At 39.3% G+C, this 20000-nt stretch overlaps 1 protein-coding gene across 1 annotated transcript in view; it reads right to left on the reverse strand.

The window, feature by feature from the left end:
- Nucleotides 1-20000, reverse strand: part of LOC136827016 (lachesin-like) — a 115292-nt gene that overhangs the window by 16309 nt on the left and 78983 nt on the right. The window contains exons 3-5 of the mRNA XM_067084699.1: nt 10243-10361; nt 9491-9698; nt 1-34 (exon numbers count right to left, since the gene is read on the reverse strand). The exon at nt 1-34 is cut by the window's left edge and continues 125 nt beyond it. Of these exons, the coding sequence (XP_066940800.1) occupies nt 1-34; nt 9491-9698; nt 10243-10361 (361 nt within the window). The remainder of the gene's footprint in view (nt 35-9490; nt 9699-10242; nt 10362-20000) is intronic.

Here is a 20000-nt window from a genome sequence, read left to right on the forward strand (position 1 = left end):
CCGGAAGAGTCTTTGTCTATGATGTCGGGAGGAACTGAAAAAGAAAAAAAGACAGAAATTCGTAACAATATATAAAAAAGATAAAAAAAATTCTTAAAGTCTTCAGGTATAGATAGCCACACTGGGCTGGGAACACGGAAGAATGTAGGGATTTCCTAATGTAAAAGTACTTGGGAAAGAGAGCCACAGTGTGTTGGGAACACGGAAGAATGTAGGGATTTCCAGATGTAAGAGTACTTGGGATAGAGAGCCACTCTGGTTTGGGAACACGGAAGAATGTGGAGATTTCCAGATGTAAAAGTACTTGCGATAGAGAGTCGTAATGTGTTGGGAACACGAAATAACGTAGGTATTTCCGGATGTAAAAGTACTTGGGATAAGGAGCCACACTGGGTTGGGAACACGGAAGAATGTGGGGATATCCTGATGTAAAAGTACTTAAGAAACAGTGGATTTAATCCACAAACATACTGCGTGGAGGTTACGAACTCGAGAGTCAACAAGTTTGGTCAGTCATTCATCCTGTTGAAAAAGGGGAATGTGGGATTCTGTGACTTCCTCTGTGTTTCATGAATCGGTTAACCAGCCTCTTTTGCTGAGAACGAGTTTGACCTTAATATCGATGCTTGCCTAGGTGTATTTAAAAAGAATCATGCCTCCGTACCACACATTTTCACATAAAGAATGTGAGACTATTTGTCATGATTCTGGCGGTGTTACATTTTTGCTCATAAAGAATGTGAGAATATTTGTCATGATTCTGGTGGTGTTACATTTTTGCTCATAAAGAATGTGAGAAAATGTGTCATGATTCTGGTGGTGTTACATTTTTGCTCATAAAGAATGTGAGAATATTTGTCATGATTCTGGTGGTGTTACATTTTTGCTCATAAAGAATGTGAGAATATTTGTCATGATTCTGGTGGTGTTACATTTTTGCTCATAAAGAATGTGAGAAAATGTGTCATGATTCTGGTGGTGTTACATTTTTGCTCATAAAGAATGTGAGAAAATTTGTATTTGACTCAAGTAATGTCACATATTTTCACATGAATGTGAAAAACGTTGTCTTGATTCTGTTAATGCTACATATTTTTACATAAAGAATCTGACTCTATTATCAAACATTTTCATATAAATACGTTTTGACTTATCACAAGGGTCGTGAAAATCGTCCAACTTTTTCGTCCAATTTTTAGTTTTCTGCGAAAGAAAACTGTTGTTGTGGCTTTGTCTGTCCGTCCGCACTTTTTTTCTGTCCGCACTTTTTTCTGTCCGCCCTCAGATCTTAAAAATTACTGAGGCTATAGGGCTGCAAATTGGTATGTTGATCATCCACCCTCCAATCATCAAACATACCAAATTGCAGCCCTCTAGCCTTAGTAGTTTTTATTTTATTTAAGGTTAACGATAGCCATAATCGTGATTCTGGCAACGATATAGGGCAGGCCACCACCGGACCGTAGTTAACCACCAGGCCGTGGTTAAAGTTTCATGGGCCACGGCTCATAAAGCATTATACCGAGACCACCGAAAGATAGATCTATTTTCGGTGACCTTGATTATATGCTGTAGTGGCTGTACGGAAAACTCGATTGCGCCTAAGAAACTTCGGCGCATTTTTTACTTGTTTTTTTTTTCATTCAGTCCTTTCGAAGTACTTGTAATAGATTTTTTCTGCAGATCATTGTTCTAAAGTCGCTAATTAATCGGGTCATTCATTGATCGTACGATTGATTTATCGAATAATTAAACTGGTGTTACAAAACCAAAGGTCATCCATTCTCTTAAACTACTAACATTTATGAAAGAATCACGAACCGCCACACTTCGTCCCCGTAGACCTACTGACGTGTCTTTCATCAGTTGCAGTTGTTTCTTCGTTATTGTTGTGAAATCATACTGTTAAATTCTGATCTGACAGAGAGAGAGAGAGAGAGAGAGAGAGAGAGAGAGAGAGAGAGAGAGAGAGAGAGAAAAGTATATTTTAGTTTAACCAGACCACTGAGCTGATTAACAGCTCTCCTAGGGCTGGCCCGAAGGATTAGATTTACTTTTACGTGGCTAAGTTAAGTTAAGTATACCTTAGTTTACGTGGCTAAGAACCAATTGGTTACCTAGCCACGGGACCTACAGCTTATTGTGGAATCCGAACCACAGTACAGCGAGAAATGAATTTCTATCACCAGAAACAAATTCCTCTTGTTCTTCACTGGCCGGTCGGAGATTCGAACTCGCGACCAACAGAGTGGTAGCTGAGAACGCAACCCGCTCACCCAGCGAGGAACTGAGAGAGAGAGAGAGAGAGAGAGAGAGAGAGAGGAAGGCTAACGCTAGCGCAGGCTTCCGATGACTGTGAGATCAATTCCTGTGTGATATTCGCATTTAAATGTGACTTGATACGGTCACTGACTTGGCATTCTTTTGTTCATGTTGGGTTTGTATAATTCGTCAAAGGGTCCCCTAATAGTCTCTAGAGCGATTCATCCGCCATTCATTTCCATGAGTGAATCTCTTCACCTACTAACCTATTGGTATACGTGATTTTCTGTTCGTTGCAGAAGTCTTAAGGACACTGTCACCTTTTTCCCAAGCAGAGAGTCTTCTTTAGTCAATTCAAGACAGAATTATTAGTCACAGTAAAGAAAAACATTTTCAGTGATAGTACACATGCTTTACACGACAAAACAATTCAGAGGAGATGTAGGAAAATTTTTCTGATTCCTTCAAAGTTTTCCCGGAAAGCTCCAGGTTGGTTAGCTAGTATATATATATATATATATATATATATATATATATATATATATATATATATATATATATATATATATACTATATATTTACACACACACACACACACACACATATATATATATATATATATATATATATATATATATATATATATATATGTATAAATTACTGTATTTATATATGTATATATACATACATACATACATATATGTATGTATGTATGAATATTTATTTATTTATTTATTTATTTATTTATTTATTTATGTACATTGCTTCCCATCTAAGTGAATATAGTGATCATAGCCTTATTTCTTCAGTAATTTTTCTTTCCACAAAAGGAAACACTTGCATTCATATTATATTTATGAAAATAAAAAAAAAATTACAATGCTAAAAAAATCGGATTTCTAAATCATTTATTTATAAACGTCAGTATGACATTACTTGTACCTCTCGACAAATTAAGCAATCTTCTAAAAGGCTTAGTATTATTATCCCACTCTCTTAAAAAAAAAAGTTTCGTGACAAACATCAAACAAAGACAACCCTACTACAAGCTGAACAATCCCAGACGGTCAATTTTTTCCCTCTCACTTTCTTTATTCAAGTAAATATCTTCCGAGCAGACAAGATTTTCTTGATCTTAGTTCCGTGTTCTCCCGCTGCCTTACGATAATTGAGGATAATAAAGATAGAGGACAGATAATAAAGCGACTTGGGGCGCAGTTAGTGGTCGGTGTTGGTCTCTCTCTCTCTCTCTCTCTCTCTCTCTCTCTCTCTCTCTCTCTCTCTCTCTCTCTCCTTCTGCTGCCAGATTTAAGAGTTTCCTCTTTTGCAGCATCTGACTTCGGGTCCGTGTTTTGTTTGGCTGAGATCTCTGGAATCGCTGGAATCTCGTTCATGGAAAGAGTATGGAGTTTGGACTTGTGTGATGATATTGATAACGATCGATATCAGAGTAAAAAAAGTGGATAATAAAGATAATGATAATAAATATTGATGTGATGATATTATGAAGAGGAGGAGGAAGATTGAGGGGGAAGGAGGAGGAGGAAGAGGAAGATTGAGGGACAAGGAGGAGGAGGAAGAGGAAGAGGAAGATTGAGGGGCAAGGAGGAAGAGGAAGATTGAGGGGCAAGGAGGAAGAGGAAGATTGAGGGGCAAGAAGGAGGAGGAGGAAGAGGAAGATTGAGGGGCAAGGATGAGGAGGAGAAGGAAGAAGAAGAAGAGGAAGATTTAGGGGAAAGCGGAGAAGGAGGAGGAGGAAGATTGAGGGGCAAGGAGGAGGAGGAGGAAAAGGAAGATTGAGGGGCAAGAAGAAAGAGGAGGAGGAAGAGGAAGATTGAGGGGCAAGGATGAGGAGGAGGAGAAGGAAGAAGAAGAAGAGAAGATTGAGGGGGAAAGCGGAGAAGGAGGAGGAGGAAGATTGAGGGGCAAGGAGAAGGAGGAGGAGGAAGATTGAGGGTCAAGGAGAAGGAGGAGGAGGAAGATTGAGGGGCAAGGAGAAGGAGGAGGAGGAAGATTGAGGGGCAAAGAGAAGGAGGAGGAGGAAGATTGAGGGGCAAGGAGAAGGAGGAGGAAGAGGAAGAGGAAGATTGAGGGATAAGGAGGAGGAGGAGGAAGAAGAAGAGGATGACTGAGGTGCAATGAGTAGGAGGAGGAGACGGAAGAAGAAGAGGAAGATTGAGGGGGAAAGCGGAGGAGGAGGAGGAAGATGGAGGGGCAAGGAGGAAAAAGTGGGAGTGAGGAGGAAGAAATAAGTCGCGGTAAAATACAAAAAAAAAAAAAACGAAAACTTGAACTGCATAATCTACAAATAAAAAGACGAATATATTCAATCGAAATACAAATAAAAAAAGGAGAAATAAAACGAATAGATAATGACCCATTACACTAAATTAACCGAAGGGGACATTCCTTAACCCTCATTCAACCTCCCCACCTTTTTTCCTCTCGATCTCTTAAACAACTCCAGACTGGAGGACTCCTTCCAGACCTGTGGAACCCCATTGAAAGATCCCTCTCTTTAAGAATGGAAATGTTTCCTGGAAGCGGATCTTGACGTAAAGGAAATTTATGCTTAGTGGTCAGTTACGTATGATCTCGGCCATAGCCGGGAGAGAGGATGTTTCGATGGTTTGGGTACGGGACTCGAGGACTCCAGAGTCGTCGTTGGAAAATATGGAGACCAGGGTCGCTGTTGGAAAGGGACGGGGACCAGGGCCACCATTGGAAAGGGCCAGGGATCAGTGGCGTCTTTGGAAAGGGACAAGGACTAGGGACGTCTTTGGAAAGGGACAGGGATCAGTGGCGTCTTTGGAGAGGGACGGGAACCAGGGGCGCCACTGGAAAGGGACGGGGACCATGGATGTCTTTGGGAAGGGCCAGGGACCAGGGGCGTCTTTGGAAAGGGACGGGGACCAGGGCGTCTTTGGAAAGGGACGGGGACCAGGGGCGTCTTTGGAAAGGGATGGGGACCAGGGGCATCTTTGGAAAAGGACGGGGACCAGGGGCGTCTTTGGAGAGGGAGGGGGATCAGTGGTGTCTTTGGAGAGGGACAGGGACCAGGGGCGCCGCTGGAAAGGGCCAGGGATCAGTGGCGTCTTTGGAGAGGGACGGGGACCAGGGGCGCCGCTGGAAAGGGAAGGGGACCATGGGTGTCTTTGGAAAGGGCGAGGGACCAGGGGCGTCTTTGGAAAGGGTCGGGGAAAAGGGGCATCTTTGGAAAGGGACGGGACCAGGGGCGTCTATGGAAAGGGACAGGGACCAGGGGCACCGTTGGAAAGGGCCCCAGGGATCAGTGGCGTCTTTGGAAAAGGACAGGGACCAGGGGCGTCTTTGGAAAGGGACGGGAATCAGTGGTGTCTTTGGAGAGGGATGGGGACCAGGGGCGCTGCTGGAAAGGAAGGGGACCATGGGTGTCTTTGGAAATGGCGAGGGACCAGGGGCGTCTTTGGGAAGAGACGGGGACCGGGGGCGTCTTTGGAAAGGGACGGGACCATTGGCGTCTGTGGAAAGGGACAGGGACCAGGGGCACCATTGGAAAAGGCTCCAGTCATCAGTGGCGTCTTTGGAAGAGGACGGGGACCAGGGGCGTCTTTGGAAAGGTACGGGGACCAGGGTCACCGTTGGAAAAGGCTCCAGGGATCAGTGGCGTCTTTGGAAGAGGAAGGGTACCAGGGGCGTCTTTGGAAAGGGACGGGGACCAGGGCCACCGTTGGAAAGGGCCAGGATCAGTGGCGTCTTTAGAAAGGGACAGGGGCCAGGGGCGTCTTTGGAAAGGGACAGGGATGAGTGGTGGCTTTGGAGAGGACGGGGACCAGGGCGCCGCTGAAAGGACAGGGACCATGGATGTCTTTGGAAAGGGCGAGGGACCAGCGGCGTCTTTGTAAAGGGACAGGGACCAGGGGCGTCTTTGGAAAGGGACAGGGACCAGGGGCGTCTTTGAAAGGGACGGGGAACAGGGGCATCTTTGGAAAGGGACGGGGACCAGGGGCACCATTGGAGAGGGGCCAGGGATCAGTGGCATCTTTGGAAAGGGACAGGGACCAGGGGCATCTTTGGAAAGGGATGGGGACCAGGGGCGTCTTTGGAAAGGGACAGGGACCATGGGCGTCTTTGGAAAGGGATAGGGACCAGGGGTGTATTTGGAAAGGGATAGGGGCCAGGAGCATCTTTGGAAAGGGACCGGGACCAGGGGCTCCACTGAAAAGGGACGGGGACCATGGGTGTCTTTGGAAAGGGACAGGGACCAGGGGCGTCTTTGGAAAGGGACGGGGACCAGGGACGTCTTTGGAAAGGGACAGGGACCAGGTGCACTTCTAGAAAGGGCCAGGTATCATTGGCATCTTTGGAAATGGACAGGGATCAGGGGTGCCGCTGGAAAGGGACAGGAACCAGGAGTGCCGCTGGAAAGGGCCAGGGATCAGTGGCGTCTTTGGAAAGGGACAGGGACCAGGGGCGCCACTGGAAAGGGATGGGGACTAGGGGCGTCTTTGGAAAGGGACAGGACCAGGGGCGCCATTGGAAAGGGATGGGGACCAGGGTTACTGTTGTAAAGGTACAGGGACCAGGGCATTGTTGGAAAGGAACAAGGGCAAAGGACGTCCTTGGAAAAGGACAGGGACCATGGGCGTCGTTGGATAGGGATGGGAGCAAGGGGGGCTTTTGGAACGGGACAGATTCCAGAAGCACCGCTGGAAAGGGACGGGGACCAGGGGCGTCATTGGAAATGGATAGGAACCATGGATTCCTTTACAAAGGGACAAAGACCAGGATTGCTGTTGGGAGGTAGGGAACCATGGGTACCACTGGAAAGGGACGGAGACCAGGGGCACCATTAGAAAGGGACAACAGGGACCAGGAACGATGTTGGAAAGGGACGGGGATCAGGGACGCTACTAGAAATGTTCGATTATCAGGGGTTTCGTTTAAAAGTGATGGTACCAGGTACACTGTTGGGAAGGGATGGTGACCAGGGAAAGAGGACGGTTAGTTATTGGGAAGAGGGGGAAGGTGATCTTGGGGATGTTTAAGTTGAGAAGCTGGAAAATGAAGTGTAAGGTTAAAAAATGGGACATTCCATATGCACAGGTATGTTACAAGTAAATGATGCTGAAGTATACAAGTATGGAACAAGATGGAAATACGAGAGCTTCCAAAAGTTGCGAAGACACTTTGAAGTGAATGCAGTAGGAGATAGATTATGGGACGCACACATATGCACATACATAGTAGAGATGAATATATAACGATGGATATGAGAGGAGAGAAAGGAAGTCTGGTGTGGAACAAAAAGCTGGAAAGTGAAGTAAGTGGGAGAATTAAAATATCTGCCAAACCCAAAAGAACGTGTATGTGATACATGAAGATTGTAAGGACGAGAAGGGGGAGATTGTTAGACTGAGCAGTTGGGTATTTGGGAAAATTAACACCAATTGAATAAGTACAACGCCGGTTTCATAATCATATTGGTATGTCTCATTGTCTTTGGTCTTTCCTGGATGTATCTCTGTTACTTGACTGCCTTGGCGAATGCCATGCTCGATTTTGAAAGGCCAATATCCTCATACCTTTTGAGTTATAACACCAAGTTAACAATTAGACGGCTCATTCATTCTTTTCGAGTGACGACCAGCTGACTATCGACTTTAAACTACAACATCAACACCTAATCAGCCAGGTTTCATTTTAAAGACAATAAACTTCGCTTCATTGATACTGGTGAAGTAGGTAGCTTTCATTCTGCTCAAGAAGAAAGGTAACCACCTTCGAACGGAGCCGTTTCAAAGATCTCTCGAATTGAAACGAAAATCCTGCTTCAAGCAAGCGAGGATCAGCATCCACATCTACAGTAAAATTACTTTCACTTTAACGCCGTTGCCATGGCAACGCCGACTCAATGGCTTTACCTTTTGCTAAGGTGGATAGGCTTTTGGTATGTTGGGAAGACGGAAGGATAGAGAAGGTGGTTTTTAAGTGACTCAGGGACTAATAGACATTGAATAGGTATAGCGCAGTGCGTGATTTTGGTTAGCTATAAATTGCATGGGACAAAGTAATCAACATTAATGAAAATTATCAGTAAAATCTCAATTTTAGGGGATCACAAACTGCCTCAATCTGTTTAGCAAAATGTAGGAAAAACTAAATAACCAGCATTCATTAGGATTATCTGTAAAATCTCAATTTTGCAGGGGAACAACACAAAATGCCTGAATTTGTTTTGCAAAAACTACGTTGGGCAAAGTAATCAGTATTATTTAAAATTGTCAGTAAAACCTAATTTTTTAAGGGAAACAAAATGCCTGCATGTGTTTAGCAAAAACTACTTATGACAAAATAATTAACATTAATTAAAATTATCAGGAAAACCTCATTTTGTAGAGGAACAAAACAAAATACCTTAATTTGTTTAGCAAGAACTAGCTAAGGCAGAGTAATAAGTATTTTTTAAAATTATCAGTAAAATCTCCTTTTGTAGTTGAACGATACCAAATTCCTGAAATTGTTTAGCAAAATCTGAATAAGAAAAAGTAATCATCATTAATTAAAAATATCAGTTAATTTCATTTGAATAGATTCAGTCCAGCTTAGTTTAAAAGGTCGGTAATAATAGGAATATAAGGTCACTGGTAATTATTAGTGACCCTTTATAATAGTGAATGGATTAATTTCTGTCATTGCAGTTTTGTTAGTTAGTCATTTTACAAGTAAAGGAAGAACTGCCTCTTCATATTGGCTAAATTGAATACGAAGGAAACACAGAAGAGTACAGAGAATTCCATAATGTACGTGAGAATTTTATGAAGGGTTGTTAGTCTGTTAATTTGTAGGATTATGCGTACAAAATGGCCAAGGATGCCGGGATCGCTTTAAAGTGACCTAGGGACCACAGAAGCAAGTAGAAAAGAAATAGTGTTCATTATCAAACTGGTTGACTCTTAGACTCAACTTCAGGCAATATGTATGGGATTTATAGCTTACGGAAACACAGAGAAGTTAAGTAAATTCTTAACGACTAAATCCTGGTTGAAATTGCACGTGCTTTCAGTCAATTGACCCTTGAAACACCGAAGAAGGCAGAAAGTCCCAGAACTGGGCCTTATGGAAATAATCAATAAAATCACCTGACTCTCGAATTCATAACCTCCACCAATCCAAACCTCGAAAAAATTTTTTTAAATCCCAGGGAACACAGAGTAACAAAAAACCACCCGGATTTCCTCAGACTTACCCACGACGTCCACGTAACCTTGCCGATACCTCATGGGGTCCGTGTTGACCTGACACATGTACCACCCGCGGTCACTCTCCCTCACGTTTTTGAGTTGGAGGTGCCAGGTCCTGTGGTCGTTGTGGAGGAGGGCGATTCGGGGGTTCCTGGTGATGACTTGCTTGTGGATGGTCAGGATGGTTTGTGTGTCCACCTGCACCCACGCCACCTAGTGCGGAATGATAATAATAATAATAATAATAATTAGTATTATTAAAATAATAATAATAATAGCAGAAGTAATTGGTATTATTATTAAAATAATAATAATAATAGTAATAGTAATCAATTATTATTATTATTATTATTATTATTATTATCTTAATAATAATAATAATAATAATAATAATAATAGCAGTAGTAATTAGTATTATTATTAATATAATAATAATCATGATCATCATCATCATCATCTTAATAATAATAATAATAATAATAATAATAATAATAATAATAATAATAATAATGATAATAATAATAAATGGATGATACAATTACAACTATCGCGACTACCAGTTGATGATGATGATGATGATAGTAATAATATCAATAATCCTTTTGAGGGAAAGAATAAATCCGTGATACTACTAAAATAACTACGACTAATAATGAATGATAATGATAGTAAAGAGATAAACAAAACTATAAAAGAAAATGGATATAATAATAATACGGATAATAGTCATAGACTTGATAACATTGGCCGTTCGTACCTTGTACCCCTTCAGCTGTTCGACGGTACAGGGCAACATGGCGTCTCTCCCAACTGTCACGGTGATGTTGGGCACTTTTTCGACGAATCTGGGCATGGCGCCGTTCTCGCCGTTACTGGCTGTTAGAAAAAAAGTATAGATATATGAGTACGTGACAGATATAGTAATAAATGTATTTAATAAACTGGAAAAAGAAAAATAAAAGACAAGAGTTTTCTGTACAGCTGCTACAGCGTATAATCAAGGCCACCGAAAATGGATCTATCTTTAGGTGGTCTTGGTATAATGCTGTATGAGCCGCGGCCCATGAAACTTTAACCACGGCCCATAGTCGTGCCAGAAGGACGATTGTGGGTAACTTTAACTTTAAGTAAAATAAAAACTACTGAGGCTAGAGGGCTGCAATTTGGTATGTTTGATGATTGGAGGGTGGATGATCAACATACCAATTTGCAGCCCTCTAGCCTCTGTAGATTTTAAGATCTGAGGGCGGACAGAAAAAGTGCGGAGAGAATAAAGTGCGGGCAGAATAAAGTGTAGACAGAAAACAGTGCGGACAGAATAAAGTGCGGACGGGCAGACAAAACCGGCACAATAGTTTTCTTTTCAGAAAGCTAAAATGGTTATTGACAGGTAATGTAACTATGTATTTAATGCAGTTGTAATGTCCGTCAACTAAGTGAATATATTTCTGCTGAAAATGAGAGGTAAAGCTGAAGGCTCCGTGATTAAAACAGACTGCAGGGTTCGAATCCCTCTAGTGACGAAGCATTTGTCAGTTATTATAACTGTTTAAGTGTAAATTTTTCCGGAGATGTAGTGAATTGGATATTAAACGATATTTGTGGATCAATATTTGTGAATATAAAATATATATATATATATATATATATATATATATATATATATATATATATATATATTATATATATATATATACTGTATATATTCACAGACATTAAGTTACAAATGTCGTTTAATATCAATTTTTCTACTTCGGGAATATCACTGAAAAAATTATAATTGACAACCGATTGGGTTCTGAGAGAGACTCGAACTCCCGACATTACGCATCGACGACTTACAGTGACGTCGGTAACCATTCGGCACTGATAGTCGCTGATCCATGATGTCGGGCGTTCGAGTCCCCCAGGTACCGAATCGGTTAACGTTTATGATAATCTTTTGGTGACACTCCCGAAGTAGAGTGAATTATATATATATATATATATATATATATATATACATATACACACACAGAGAGAGAGAGAGAGAGAGAGAGAGAGAGAGACTCACTCCATCCCTGCGATAAGACGTCTCCCAGGAAAGACGAGAGATCTCACAAGAACTAACTGGCAGTCCGACCCAGGAGACGTGTAACAGAAAGTCCGCGTAATCGAGACAGACAGACAAACACGACACACGGACAGACAGACAATTCCCCGGACGTCTGAACTCTGCGCCGTGTCAATAATGCACCGGCGATTGCAGGTAGGACGTCGTCGTGTCTTCGCAGGTACAACGACTCGCGAGGGCTCAGGCGCTGACGGAGGCGCTGTAGGAGTGATTATCGTAATTATGTAGAAAAGTAGCCATTCGAAAACTTATATATAGAGTATATGCTCTTGTTTATGAATCTTTTCAGTGATGTTTTAGTATTATTTTGTTGGTGATTATATTTTCAGTTATTTATTAGTTACTTTTGAGAATATTATATTCAAAAATTACGTTGAGAAAAGGTTACAGGAATACTTAATACTTATAGAGTGTATGCTTTTATGAATGTATTTCAGTGACTTTGATATCACTTCATCGATTATATTTCGAGGTGTTATTAGTTACTTTTGTGAATATTTATTAGGAGTTATTTTGTTCATGATTATGTTCAAGGGTGATTTTGGTTTTGCTTATGAATACATCTCGCGCCATTTTAATATTATTGATTATATTTCGAGTGAATATTTATATGTAATTATTTTATAATTACTTTGCAAGGAAGCCACTCAAATACTTAAAGAGTTATATTCTTTTGTTAGCTAAAAAATTTAAGTTACTTTATGTGAATTACATTGTAAAAGTAGCTAAAATAACTGAATTTACATCTATATAAGTATGTATATATATATATATATATATATATATATATATATATATATATATATATATATATATATATATATATGTATATATTTTAAATATATCAGTGACTGATTGACCTTATACAAGAGTTACTTGATATATGTTTACATACATAAAAGATTGTCTAACCAAAGTTAATCGTATAATGTATTTGTTTATATTTATCTTGATATTGCAGTACTGATTGATTACCCATAATTATTATTATAAACCTTTGATTTATACGCTTTTATAAAAAATTAACCTCAAGTGAATGCTAAATAGAAATTCCAGATTAAATTTTCTTTTGAAAAATCTGTTTTACCATTGGGTATAACTAGATATAATCTTAGGATTAAAAGAGGCGTTATCTCCGCTGTCTTCCATTTTTTACAAGGTATGAAAACCTCAGGAGTATGAACAAGGACGAAGAGAGAGAGAGAGAGAGAGAGAGAGAGAGAGAGAGAGAGAGAGAGAGAGAGAGAGAGAGAGAGATCCTTCTATCAGACCTCAGAGAGAGACAGAGAGAGAGAGAGAGAGACAGAGAGAGAGAGAGAGAGAGAGAGAGAGAGAGAGAGATCCTTCCATCAAAGCTGAGCAAGGAGAGAGAGAGAGAAAGAGTGAGATCCTTCCATCAGACCTATGACAGAGAGAGAGAGAGATCCTTCCATCAGACCTATGAACAGAGAGAGAGAGAGAGAGAGAGAGAGATGGACAGAGGAGAGAGAGAGAGAGAGAGAGAGAGAGAGAGAGAGATCCTTCCATCAGACCTATGAACAGAGAGAGAGAGAGAGAGAGAGAGAGAGAGAGAGAGAGATCCTTCCATCAGACCTATGAACAGAGAGAGAGAGAGATAGAGAAAGAGAATCTCCTTCCGTTAGAGCTATGAGAGAGAGAGAGAGAGAGAGAGAGAGAGAGAGAGTTAAGAGAGAGAGAGAGAGAGAATCTCTTCCATTAAACCTATGAGAGAGAGAGAGAGAGAGAGAGAGAGAGAGAGAGAGAGAGAGAATCTCCTTCCATTAAACCTATGAGAGAGAGAGAGAGAGAGAGAGAGAGAGAGAGAGAGATCCTTACATGCAAGGTATAAAAAAAAAACAATGTAAAGAAAGAGGAGACTGACTGACAAGGCAGACAGACAGACTGACAGGCAGACAAAAGAGAGAGAGACAGAGAGACAGAAAAGGAAATCGAGTTGTTTGCAGGATGTAAACAAATTGAGGCTCGAGCAACATAATGGTCACATCCGTAATTCGGTTCAGTTATGGGGATTGGCGGTGGTCAGGGAACAAAAGTGAATTTTCCTTTTGCGCAAGATTTGGTAAAGGAAGGAGAGAGAGAGAGAGAGAGAGAGAGAGAGAGAGAGAGAGAGAGAGAGAGAGTTTTTGTTTCTTGAATTTTACATAGAAATATTACATGTATATATATACATATATGTATACATATATATATATATGTATAGGCTATATATGTATATATACATATATATATTTATATACGTATACTGTACATGCATACATACATACATACATAATACGCCGTTGAAGTGAACAACAAGTTTTGTCTCTTGAATTTTACATAAAAACATTACATGTATATATATATATATACATATAAGTATACATATATATATATTTATATATACATGCATACATACATACATAATACGCCGTTGAAATGGATATCGCGTTAACATTTGAAAGTCGAAGTTGAAATCATATCCGTTGCTTATAGCAGCATTTGAATTGCGAAGAGCCCTCTTGACAACCTACAACTTTTGATTGACAGATGCTCTTCAGCAGGCTCAGTCTGCTTGTGAATTGATTTCAGAGTTTTAATGGATAATACACTTTATAGATAGCTAAAGTCAGCTGTGACTGTTAAAGCACATTTCTTTCATTGTTCATACGTGGCTGTTCGTATAAACACGCACACACACATAATATTTATATATGTATATATACATACATTTATATATATACATACATACATTTATATATATACATATATATACTGTATATATATGTGTGTAAATGTGTGTATATATATACACACACATATATATACACACACATGTATATATATATATATATATATATATATATATATATATATATATATATATATATATATATATATATATATATATATATATATATATATATATATATATTTTATTTATATACTTGCAAGCTTGTTTGCCTTCACCAATTAACATTTAACATATCTTATTATGGCCGAGAAGTAAATTATTATTATTATTATTATTATTATTATTATTATTATTATTATTATTAATTATTATTATTATTATTATTATTATTATTATCCTGCTAATATTGGACCAATCAGTCTTTTGCAGTCTCTCTCTCGGTGTCAGAATATTTTTTGGAAAATTCCAATATTTTTTCTTGGCCAGTTTTGAATTATTGTATTGATTTATTCTGCAGTAATTTCTTGCTCCCCTGCCCCGAATGGATTGGATCATAGTACATTTTGTGTATAAATTATAGCTTTCACTTTCAGTCCTGCGTTTACAATAAATTTCTTTAAAGTATTTTTTTCATGAATAAATTAAATTTTCACTGTTAGATAAGTTCAAGGTCGAGGAAGTAATGTAAATAGTGTCCTTAGGCCTTGTAGGAGGGTAGCGCCATCAGTGCACCTCACGCGGTGCACTGTAGACATTCCTTAAGCTTCTTTATGGCGTCCCTTCGGCCCCTAGCTGCAACCCCTTTCATTCCTTTTACTGTACCACCGTTCACATTCTCTTTCCTCAATCTGACCTTCCAGTGTCTTATAACAATTCTTTCAAAGTTATTTCCAGCGCTGAATGACCTCGTAGGTCGCAGCGCTTGGCTCTTGGCCTCAGTTTTATATTCCAATTCCAGTTCCAATTCCAATTCCAAAGTGTCCTTTGTTAACTCCAGCAAGTCTTTGCTGATTCTTCGTAACAAGCATCTGAAATATGAATCCTTTGGAGAAAATGTGCCTCCCATCTTTTGGATAGACAAGATCCAGTTCTAATTAAGTGTCCTTTGGTTTTAAAATTGCCTCCCATATTGTTAATGAAGAAAAGATGGTTCTACAGAATAGAATAGGTTTTATTATATGTTATATATTAGTTAATGAAGATATATATTATATATATATATATATATATATATATATATATATATATATACATATATACTCGTATATATATTGTAGGCTATGGATTTCTTTCTTTTGTCATAAATCTTTTCGTTGACATTCGGAAAGTGCCATCGATTCCCTTGTCAGCTAATCAATTATTCTGTAACGGTGGTTGAATTTTATTTCTCCACTGCAACAAAAATAAACTTTTTAGAAAGTTCCGACCTTAAAGTTCACGGTGCTCAGGTTGCCAGAGAGAGAGAGAGAGAGAGAGAGAGAGAGAGAGAGAGAGAGAGAGAGAGAGAGAGAGAGAGAGAGACACTTGTCCTGTCAGAGATTTTGATTGTCAGCTCGAGAAGGTCACAGAGATTATGTCTTTCATAAGTGATTTTGACTGTCAGTTTAGAAGTGTCAAGAACCCAAGAGTCCTCTCTTACAAGATTTTAAACTGTTCGTCTGAGAACGTCGTAGATCGGGACTGTCTGTCGGACGCGGGTTTGACTGTCAACGTGAGAATGCCCTTGAAGCATGTCAGCTTGAGATTGCTTGTAAGTCTGCGTGTCAATGGTAATTTTGTTCGTTAGCGTAAGAATATACTAGAAGTCTGTGTCTGTCATTGGTCATTTTGTCTGTCATCCTGAGAATGGCAAGGAGCCTAGTGTCTGTCACAGGTCATTCTGACTGTCGACTTGTGATTGCATGAAACTGAGTGTCTTGTAATAAGCGATTTTGTCTGTCAACTACGTCTGGCAGAGGCGATTTTGTCTGTTAACTTGAGGCTGGCGTGGAAACATGTGTCTGTCATAGGCAGTTTTGTCTGTCAATTTGAGAATGACTTGAAACGTGTCTGTATTAGGTAATTTTATCTGTCAACTTGAGAATGACATGGGAGAGCCTGCGTCTGTCATTGGTAATTTTGTATGTCAGCTGGAGAATGGCTTGTAAGTCTGTGTCTGTCATTAGTAATTTTGTCTGTCAGCTTGAGAGTGACACGGAAACATGTGCCTGTATTAGGTAATTTTATCTTTCAGCTTAAAAATGGCATGGAACCTTGTGTCTGTCAGTTGTCTGTCAACTTGAGAATGACATGGAAACATGTGTCCGTCAGGTAATTTTGTCTGTCAACTTGAGAATGGCATGGAATCCGCTGTCTGTCATAATGTTATCTGTCAACTTGAGAATGGCATAGAAGTATATGTCTGTCATAGGTAATGTTGTCTGTCAACTTGAGAATGACATGGAAGCCTGCGTCTGTCAGGTAATTTTGTCTGTCAGCTTGAGAATGACATAGAAGTATACGTCTGTCATTGGTAATTTTGCCTGTTAACTTGAAACTGGCATGAAAACGTGCGTCTGTTTTAGGAAATTTTGTCTGTCAACTTCAGCTTGCGTGGAACCCCGTGTCTGTTATATGTAATGTTGTCTGTCTACTTGAGATTGGTGGGGACTGTGTGTGTGTCACAGGTGATTTTTTTTCTGTCACCTGGATATTGCTTACGTCTCTGTATCTGTCAGTGGCGATTTTGACAGCCAGTTTGAGTATGTTATCCTGTCACTGACTGTCATTGACGTTTATCATTGTCAGTTCAGAATGCCATAGAGCCTGACTTACATGGACAAATTTAATTGACAGGGTAAGAGTATCGTAGAACCTAGGTCTGTCGTAGGCCGTTTGACTGTGCCTGTCTGAGACAGAATCTGGATGACAGAATTCAGGTCTCGTCGAGTTTGTCAAGAGATTCTGACTTTCAAGGAAACTTCGATTCTCGAGGAGATTTTGACTTTTATGGAACTCTTCTGGAACTCACAGAACTTTTATGGAAATTTTGAATGCTATAGATACTGTTTCACGCACAGAGGTTTAGACGTTATATAACACACGTAAGTCTTGGGGATTTTAAATGTTGCAGGGCCCAAATTTGTCAAGAATCCCTTAGAGGTTATGTCGTATATACTGTAGAAATCACTCTCCGCTGAGTAGGTCACTTTGTGAATTGAATGAATGTGAAATTAAATATCAGAATTTAAATTTACCTAAGTTATGACTGCAACCAAAACTTGGTGACAGATTTAGCATTATATTTAACAGACTCGTTCTATTTACATTAAGCAGTTCAACTTGATGGAAAAGTTGTGGAATACTTTGAATAACCTCGAGGAGGTAATTTCTGTAAAAAAAGTTTTATAAAGCTTGAAATATTTTTAATTTATGCAAAGTTTTGCCCGCTGAAGGTGGTATCTATTCAGTTAGATTTCGTTTCCAATTTTCTTTTTGGTTTTCTGAAAAGAAAACTATTGTACCGGCTTTGTCTGTCCGTCCGCACTTTTCTGTCCGCACTTTTTTTGTCCGCCCTTTTTCTGTCCGCCCTCAGATCTTGAAAACTACTGAGGCTAGAGGGCTGCAAATTGGTGTCTTGATCATCCACCCTCCAATCATCAAACATACCAAATTGCAGCAATCTAGCCTCAGTAATTGTTATTTTATCTAAGGTTAAAGTTAGCCATAATCGTGCTTCTGGCAACGCAACAAAACAGGCCACCACGGCCGGCTGAGAGTTTCATGGACCGCGGCTCATACAGCATTATACCGAGACCACCGAAGAAATGTTGTATTTTCAGTGAGCTTGATTTTAACGCTGTACAGAAAACTCGACTGCGCCGCAGAAACTTCAGCGCATTTTTACTTGTTTATATTTATTAAGCAGTCACGTTCATTAAATCCATCTGCCCTTTTCGTATCTATTTCTTTTCTGTTGACCATAAATCATACCTTATGAATTAATAATTTTACACAGTTTTGCACATTCATGGATTAACACTTTCACACGAATGAGAATTTTGTGTTATTTCGTGAACCACCTGAGAAATTAGTAAAAAAAATTTCTTTTAATTATTACTGATATTCAAAGCAAGAAGGTAGTTTTAATCCGTTGCTCGATTATAGAAAATCACAAGTGCATATACGAAAGTAAAGAACTATTATTATTATTATTATTATTATTATTATTATTATTATTATTATTATTATTATTCATAAAAATCCCATAATCGCATGGGTCACTAAAATGGCGAAGGAATTCAAATGGCGTAAGCGTAAATATGTATTTTAGAAATACTCGTATGTATACAAAAGAGAGCTTTCGAAAATCTGCTCGATCGTCCTTCTCAATCAGTGATTGAGCAGGTTCTTGAAAGCTTTCGTTTTTAATATATATTTTTAATATAAACATTTACTCCATTATTATTATTATTTTATTATTATTATTATTATTATTTTATTATTATTATTGGGATTTGCTATTCAAATGGATTCTGAGGTAAAGAAAAAAACAAGTAAAAAATGCCCCGAAGTTTCTTCGGCGCAATCGAGTTTTCTGTACAGCGTATAATGCTGTATGAAACTCTCAGCCATGCCCCACGAAACTCTCAGCCGCTGCCCACGAAAATTTCAGCCACAACCCGGTGATGGCCTATGTTGTTGGCACCTATAGGCCAGACGCACGATCATGGATAACTTTAACATCAAGTAAAATAAAAACTACTGACGCTAGAGGGCTGCAATTTGGTATGTTTGATCATTGGAGGGTGGATGATCAACATACCAATTTGCAGCCCTCTAGCCTCAGTAGTTTTTAAGATCTGAGGGCGGACAGAAAAAGTGTGGACGGACAGACATAACCATCTAATTAGTTTTCTTTTACAGAAAACTAATTTCTTTTACGGAAAACTAAAACAGTAAACATTTAATTCAGATTTTTTTAAGTATATAAAAAAACGTGAAGCTCAGTTTTGTCATATGTATAAACATGTGATTATAAAACAAAGCACGGAACATCTTCAGCACCTTTCAAAAAATTGTAAAGCAAAGGAGAAACTCAGATATTCCGACAGAATAAATGTGCTTCTTTTAGCATCGGAAAAAACAAGTGAGCAACAATAAAACATAAAGTTATAAATACGATAAGCGGCAAAAAAAAAAAAACTCCCGACTCAGTCCTGACGTAGCTTGGAATAATTTTGAAAAAAAAATATATATATATAATGTTTTCAGACTCAGAACAGACAAATTCCGGAGAGACAAAGAAACTTCAAAGAGCCACCGAACGAAATATAAAAGAAAAAAAAAAAAAAAAACCTCTTTTAAAAAGAGCTCAGAAATCGGAATCACTTATTCAGAGGCAGCCAAAATGTCAAGCAGGAAAAGTGCCTTTTCGTTAAAGGGTACAGATGTAAAATACAGGTCTTTTTTTTTTTTTTTTTGTTATAACGAAAAGCACAATTCCTCCGAGCGGCGCTTATAGTTATAGGCGTCTGAAAGATGCATTCCGAACCTTTTTTTTATGCAAGAGAGAAGAAGTTTTGTGCTTTCTTTCTCGTTATTTGTGAGCAGGGTGGAGGGAGGTTTCGCGCTGGTGTTCTCGGCGTCTTCTAAATTTAAATCGCATGTCTTCTAGACAGATAAAAAGGTGGGGTGTCGTGGTAGTGTTTTGTTACGTTCTGGAAGAACG

Source organism: Macrobrachium rosenbergii, chromosome 41, assembly GCF_040412425.1.
Source record: "Macrobrachium rosenbergii isolate ZJJX-2024 chromosome 41, ASM4041242v1, whole genome shotgun sequence".
In the NCBI taxonomy this organism is placed as follows: domain Eukaryota; kingdom Metazoa; phylum Arthropoda; class Malacostraca; order Decapoda; family Palaemonidae; genus Macrobrachium; species Macrobrachium rosenbergii.